Genomic DNA, 7,727 nt, shown 5'->3' with positions numbered 1-7,727 from the left:
GAAAAGATGAAACAAAAGCCATTAGACCACGAAGAGTGTATTGTTACTTTCAGCGAAAAGGTCACAGTGGCAGTGTAATGTGAAGTGCTGCACATTTCTGCAAGCCTGAAGCAGTGTGTTAAGAATTGATACTATTTTAAAGTAGATTTTCAAAATGTTACCGCTGGTCATGAGTTATAGAGCAGCAAACACTGAGCAGAATAAAATAAGACGAGGATAAAGAAAGATGCCTCTTGAAGACTTTTCACTTTCAGAATTGTGGAGTTTTCATGCTCACATTCTTGCCTGAGAAATTTGAGAGCTAAGGAAGGTGTTGGAATTTTCTGGAAAGATAGGGTGGAATGGAATGCCCCCATCCCTCACCTTACGAGGCAGATTCCAAGGAAGGAGGTGGGGGCAAGGTTTGATAATCAGGGTTTGAGAGGGAGCAAAGTGAAAAGCCTATGGCCTCCCTCCAACCAAGCCCAGAGAAGGAAAGCTTGCAGATAGCCCTACTGGAGATGGGCACTCTGAGCCGAATTGAGAGACCCTGCACTGCAAAGGGAATCCCCACAGGAAGACCCTGCCATGCCTTTAGACCCATGATCCGCTCACGTTTGACACCTGTCCCACAGCATCCCATTTGCTTATACTCACTTCTTTCTAGGAATCCATGGTGACTTTTCTGCAAGGGTGGAGTTACTGACAAAAACCTCCACTCACTCCGGGCAGCTCCTAGTCTTGGGATGCCTCTCCTACCCAGGCAAAGGTCTGAATAGGAGAGGAGACCTGACTCTGCTGGTCTGAATGTAACAGCTTTGAGCTTTGTGGAGAAAAGGAACACAGTGTTCCTACCAACTCTCCAACCAGTGAGTGAGACACCCCCAACCCCACCCCCGTCAATACATCTTACCTTAATTTGTCACAACATCATCTTACATCCTGCTGTTATCTTTAAATGGACAGCTGTACTTTAGAAAGGTTTTAAGGATTTAAAATACTCTGAGCCCAAAACCTCTGCTATAATTCAGCACTTGATGATCGGACACTTCATGTTGGAGCAGTATGGTGTGATCAGTGGAGCAGGAAAGTTCAAGGATTGTATCTTTTATTCAGAGGGCTCCCAGTTTTGTAGAATTAAAACATATTCTTCCCAAATTTTTCTACCATCCTTAAAAAAAAAGGTTTGATAGATGCGTTGAGTTGTGTCTATGGATTCTACAAACAGTCCCAGAAGTTTGGATAAACACTGCAACTCCCTTGTCATGCCTGGTGTTCCCTGAATCATCCTGACTTCTGCTGTCCTCTGTCCGAGCAGCTTCAGCAGTGCACACAGCTACCAGGACATAACATCCACGAACAAAGTCGAATTTCTGGTAAGATATATTTACATCTAGAAACAGAGGGACATAGAACGTACCCCACTTAACACTCATTCAGCAATCAAGGCTTTTTGTTCAATAATTAACAACTAATACTCTGTGTCCCATCTGTTGTGTATGTATATAACTGTGTTCCTGTGCAGCCTGTGATGGGCAAGTATACATACAAAATTAGGGGTTTGTTTAAAACAAACAAAACAAAGCAGAGATTGCTGGGATAACTCAGCAGGTCTGGCAGCATCTGTGGAGAAGAAGCTGATTAACCTTCTGGGCCAGTCACCCCTCCTCATGGACCCCAAACGTTAATTCTGATTTCTCTCTACAGCTGCTGCCAGACCTGCTGAGTTTTCCCAGCTGTTTCTGTTCCTGATTTCCACCACTCGTTGTTCTTTGGGTGTTTTAGTTATTGTTTAGGGGTTTGCACGGTAGCACGGTGCCTGAAGTGAATATTTCAAATCAGCCCTCACGCTTATTGTTTCCCTTTGAATATGTTTTCAGAGGAATGTACAATGGGCCCCATTGTATCTCCTCGCTTATAAAATTACACACTCCCTGCAGAAATGAAAGGTGAGAGAAAAATGACAACATGGCAACATTTTAGGAGACAAAATGTTTTCCCAGACTTCGGGAAGGACCACGGCAATGTGCACTCGAAAGGAGGGAGAGACGGATGGCACATTCGTTCCTTTGTAGCTCTTTCCAAAACTTTGACTCTTCTGTGCTATACATTCGCGTTAGTATGTGGGTTAGTGGGTCTTTTATCACGAGCAGATATACGGGACAGGAGTGGCACCCTAGGATTTATATTCTGCAAATGAACACCAGTTAATGGGAGCTGGCTCTTTTATGCAGAAAATTTTCTCAGGCATCAGTTTGTTTCGGTCGGTCCGCATAAAGATTGATTGGCCGGGATAATCTGATCAATGGGACCTAATCACGATTATTGGGGTAATCCATTATGAGCGGGTTTAAAGTGGCATTTTACCACAGACTGTCAACAAACAATTACCGGCTTTCACACGCTGTACCAGAGCCTGGGGCTTTGAAGATAAACGGGGAGATTTTGTTCTGTAGATGAAACAATAAATAGGATCTTGATGTTCAGCAATTTAGCGACAAATGCTACTCGCTGGTTTATATTCTGCTGGGCTGCTTTCAAAGCGCGACCAAATACAACACTGTTATAGTGATGTTTTGGAGAAAGACAGTAATTCTGCATGAAAATAGTGAGTGGAAAGAAACCATTTGGTTCTCGCGCTGCTGTTCACCGGGATCTGCTGATCTGTGTGAAAATGTGTTAACCTGCAAAGCTGCCTCATATCACTTGCGGCTTAATATTTCAGTCGCTAAGGGTAAATTTGTATTTAACTTCCATATTTGACAAACTAACATTTTTGGATATCTTCAGCAGCGAGGACAGTTTGCAATTACGCCGTCTCTACCGAGTGAGTGAGAGAGAGAAAGCCACTTCGGACTGAATTCTTTAAAACGCTCACCCTGCGGGGTGGAGGTAAATGACCAGCCTCCCCGTGTTTAAACTAAACAAATCGTCTCACAAAACATCCAGCATTTCTTTCCGTTGGACAAAGCGTTGCCTCTTCCATGTGGAGGTGGTGTGGGGAAGTTGAGGTTGACGGGTTTGGCTGAGGGTGGAGGGGGGGGGGGTCTGGTTTATTTTCACTGGAAAGTTGTCCTATCAGCAATGCATTGAGGGGCAGTTCTGATACCGCCTGCACTGAGTGGGAGCGTGACTCTAAAGTCCCATTCACAGTCTCACCTCCTACCCAGCCGGGGGTAAGTAAATACACATCCAAAAACCCTTGTTTGCAAGGATTCCTTTTCAGATTGACGATTGTCTGCAGGATTTTGCTTCAACTCTTCTCACTGGCTTGTTACACTGCTGAGGAAATAAAGCGGTCACTCCATTTACTCCATTTGTGTGCCTGATCCTCACGGGAAAAAGTTAAGAGAGTTGGGTTTCTTTGGCAAATCCTCACCCGTTACTTTTCGGGATCACTGACGGAGTATCCACCTCCATTCCCTGTCGGAATAGTTTCCTCGGAAGAATTGACTTGTTTTAATTGCAGGAGTTTTGATGGAATTCTTTCTGTTTGTACTTTCCTGAGAAGTAAGGCGCTGGGGTCAGACACTCTAAGGTGATGTCTCCTAACACATTTACATGTGTCCGCTTTCAAACCGAAATGTGTTTCTGGGTTCCGTGCACATTGCCCTGGATTGAGAGGGCGACAGTTTGTGCAGAATGTGCCCTCTCCCTAAACTTAAAACAGTTCAAGAGGGGTTGGGGTGGGCAATGGAGTTATTTCAGATCTTCAGGTTTATGCAGCTTAGCCAAGTGGAATATAACCAGTATACCGGACAGGTGCAAAACCTTTACTCAATACTTTGTCAGCTCTGAAGGATCACTGTCCTCGAAATGTGAACTCCGCTTTCTCTCTCTCTCTTTCTCTGAAGAGATACTGCCAGACCTGACGAGTTTCTCCAGCTAGTTCTGTAACATACTGTTTTAAAAATGCCGCCCACTTTCTCATTCACCCCCCACCCCAGACAGTAAATCACTCCACTTCGAAATAATCCCCGACTCAATTTGGAGACAGGTTAGATGGAGTTGGATTGGAAGTGAATGAAATTCAACTGAATGAGTGTGCACTGGATTAACGATTTATCCTTTACATTTCAGGTTGAAGTACCGTTTTATTTTGCTCGACTGCTTTTTTTGGGGGGGAAAACCGTGAAATTCGCATTCGGGGCTAAGGAGATGAGATGCCTTTGGGAACTCGCTGTGTTGCTGTTGGTGCTGTACCTCATGTACCCTCCAGGAGAAGGAGCCAAAGGTGGAGATGGGAAGGAGCAGGTCAGTCGCCCCAGGAGGAAGGGGAAAGGCAAGCCCGTGCCCAGCAAAGGAGCTCTGACCACCAGGCAGGGTCATGAGTGTTCCTGGGAGGTGCAGGGGCAGGAGGAGTTGACCCTCCAGCTGAGCTGCACCCACCAAGGCAGTAGCTACTGGTGTCAGTACAGCGGGGTGCCCCACAGCTGCCTGCCCTACAACAGCAGGGCGGCTCAGTACTGGAAGCAGGTCCTCAGCAAAGTCAAGAAGAAGAGACACGCCTGCCAGGGAGACTCCACCTTAAGGGCGAAGCTCTGCAAGCAGGGCCCGCCAGAATCGCAGCTGAAACGGCAGGGCGAGGGCCCAGCGCCGAGCAGGAGGAAGGGAAAGCTCCACCTCAGAAGGAGCCAGAAGGAGCAGCCCAGTGCGGGCTCAGAGCGGGCTGTGCCCACCCCGAGAGCCCGGGAAAAGACCGGCCACAAGCCCAAAGGCTCGGATCCTGCCAGGAGCCAGGAGCCGAGCGCACTGAGTGAGGTGAAGGACGACCACCCCGATTTACAAGGGGACCTCGCTCAGGTCTACTGCACCGAGAAGTGGCATTCTCTCTGCTCCTTCTTCGTCGGCCTGTGGAACGGCTAGTTGTGCACTTTCTCCACTTTCCACCGAAATAGTCTTAGCTACAGCTCCTCCCCTCTCCCCACCTTCCCCGCTTCTGTGATCGAGATCTCCATTCGTACTTAACAGAGCCTCTGCCGAATTAGAACTGACTCTTCACAAACTAAACAGTCTCACATTTGCCAAGGGAAACGCTGTGAACGCTATCTCTGTTAATTTAACATTTCAATAACTTGTTTGTTGCTTTGTAATTTTTTTTTAACCCGACCCTGTAAGACGTAACATTAAAGTCAGTGAAACTTGTTTTGAGTTGTGCCGCTTGTCTTATGATGCCCGGAGATTTGGAGCAGTTACTGTGAGAGAGAGAGAGAGTGTAATTCCCCCACCCCCGAGTTAATCAGTAACTGAGATGGGTTGGATTGGGGGAGGTAGGGGTGGGGGGTGAGATAGTTTGGATGGGGGGGTTCTCATTTGTTAAATCACCTTCCGTCCCTGTCCATTAACACATTTGATGATCGTGCTCAGTGCCGTATTGGAAAGCGTCCACTGATAGTTGGTCCATGCCACTGCTGGGAGAAAGTGAGGACTGCAGATGCCGGAGATCAGAGCTGAAAAATGTGTTGCTGGAAAAGCGCAGCAGGTCAGGCAGCATCCAAGGAGCAGGAGAATCCCCCAGAGTTGGGACTGAGATAAGGTGTGGGGAGGGGAAATGAGGAAGCTGGAGAAATCTGCATTCATCCCTTGTGGTTGGAGGGTTCCTAGGCGGAAGATGAGGTGCTCTTCCTCCAGGCGTCGTGTTGCCATGGTCTGGCAATGGAGGAGGCCAAGGACCTGCATGTCCTTGGCAGAGTGGGAGGGGGAGTCAAAGTGTTCCGCCACGGGGCGGTTGGGTTGGTTGGTGCGGGTGTCCCAGAGGTGTTCTCTGAAACTTTCTGTAAGTAGGCGGCCTGTGTCCCCATGTCACGGCTGACTGAGTCCGCAGCTCAGATGACCAGTTGCTGTGTTGGAGAGTTGTCACTGTGGCACCATTAGCACTGGAGGATCAGCAACCGAGCAGAAACATGGCAAGGTGCCCCCTCGCCCAGCCTGAGCACTCGCTGCCTAGATAGACAGAGGCTGCACATTTAAGCAGGTCAGCAGTGCAGTTGGGAACTGAAGTCAATTCATTCTGACAGGAAACCTGTCCTGGATCAAGTGTAACTCCCCACTTTGAAGTGATCAGAATGCAGTATTCCTTATTTCAGCTAAAAAAAAACTTCTCAACATTCCTGTGGAACATTTGGAAATGCTACAAGGCGCTATTTGAGAGGGAGCAGGGAATCATTTCTTACCAGCAAACATCAGCAAATCATCGACCTGAAACATGAACTCGGTTTGTCTGATTGTCCTAGGTCTAATATTATCAATTTTTTTTGTTTCAGATTTCTATCATCGTTCTTATTCTTTTTTCAAAATTGTTTAGGCGTTCTGAGGGTGGCCATCCCTAATTTTGTATTCGAGATGTCCCTTGATAAAAGGAAGAGACAGGAAAAAGAAGATAAACCTCTTTACAGTCAACAAGTGTTTTTGAGAGCTATCATTGATGTAAGGCGGGGGTAGGGAGACAGCCAATTTGTGCACAGAAAGCTCTCGCAAGCAGCAGTTGAATAAATAACCAAAAATCTGTTTAAACTGATGACTGCACGGTAAATATTAGCTCAGATACAGGAAGAGGGTCTTGCTCTTCTTCAGAGAGTACGATGGGATCTTTTACATACACCCAAAAGGGTCTTGGTTAAACCAGGAGAGTGTGTGAGAGACCAAAGCATGGTGTACAGGCACAGCCCTGTCTGCGGGCAGCAGCTTTATCAGCAAAGATGCAGTTGGTAATGTAATTCAGACCTGAGTTACTCATCCCTCTGGTACAGATCAACAAGCAAAGCAATGCATAAATAATCTGCAAATAATCTTCAAAAACGCTTTGACAAACTCAATACTCAGCATCTACACCTTGAGGATATTTTGGCAGTGACACTAGGAATGTGCATTATAAATAGCACGCCTGCCTTCATTGCTCAATTCTTTGAGTATAGGAGTTGGGATGTTATGTTGAGGTTGTACAGAACCTCGGTGAGGTCTCTTCTGGAATGCTGGTTCCAGTTCTGGTCTCCCTCTTAAAGGAAGGATATTATTAAGCTCGAGAGGGTTAATTAACTTGGGTATTGCTGGGTGTGGAAAGTTTGAGTTATAAAGAAAGGCTGGATAGGCTGGGACTTCTTTCACTGGAGCATAGGAGGACCTTATAGAGGTTTATAACATCATGAGGGATATAGATAGGATTAATGGTCGGTGTCTTTTCCCTGGGATGGGGTATTTCAAGATTACAGGGCATAATTTTAAGGTGCAAGGAAAGAGTTTTAAAAGAGACATGAGAGGCAAATGTTTTACAGAGGATAGTTCACGTGTGGAATGAATGGCCTGAAGAAGTGTTGAATGCGGTCACTGTTACAACATTGAAAAGACACTTAGATAAGTACATGAATATGAAAGGTTTGGAGGGATAAGGGCCAGGAGCAGGCAGGTGCCACTAGTTTAGTTTGGAATCATGGTCAGCATGGATTGGTTTTACTGAAGGTGTGTTTTCATTCTGAATGACTCTAGAAGATAATAACAAGCAGCTTTATATCCCTTAGGTGGACTGCACTTCCTAACGGTCACCTTTTGTACCATGGGGCAAGACAGAGACTATGGTCAGACTTGGATGGAAATATAATACTATCTGAACAATACATTGTTATCAAACACAAATCGGCCACATCATTACCACACAAACTGCAAACCACAACTAGCTGTTGCTCCACCTTTAGCTTTGTCAAAGTGACACCTCACCCATAATCTTCGCATCCTTTCATGTCTAATAATTATCA

The 7,727-nt window shown here is 46.2% G+C and overlaps 1 protein-coding gene across 1 annotated transcript; it reads left to right on the top strand.

Moving 5' to 3' along the window:
- The first annotated feature begins 1,284 nt into the window (after positions 1-1,284).
- fgfbp3 (fibroblast growth factor binding protein 3) lies at positions 1,285-5,123 on the top strand. The gene is made up of 2 exons (XM_043712197.1): positions 1,285-1,355; positions 4,060-5,123. The coding sequence occupies exon 2, from the start codon at positions 4,138-4,140 to the stop codon at positions 4,843-4,845; it is 708 nt and encodes a 235-aa protein (XP_043568132.1). The 5' UTR covers positions 1,285-1,355; positions 4,060-4,137; the 3' UTR covers positions 4,846-5,123.
- Positions 5,124-7,727: the final 2,604 nt, after the last annotated feature.

Source organism: Chiloscyllium plagiosum, chromosome 22, assembly GCF_004010195.1.
Source record: "Chiloscyllium plagiosum isolate BGI_BamShark_2017 chromosome 22, ASM401019v2, whole genome shotgun sequence".
In the NCBI taxonomy this organism is placed as follows: Eukaryota; Metazoa; Chordata; class Chondrichthyes; order Orectolobiformes; family Hemiscylliidae; genus Chiloscyllium; species Chiloscyllium plagiosum.
The sequence above is the reverse complement of the archived record's forward strand: the minus strand, read 5'-3'. Positions and strand labels throughout refer to the sequence as shown.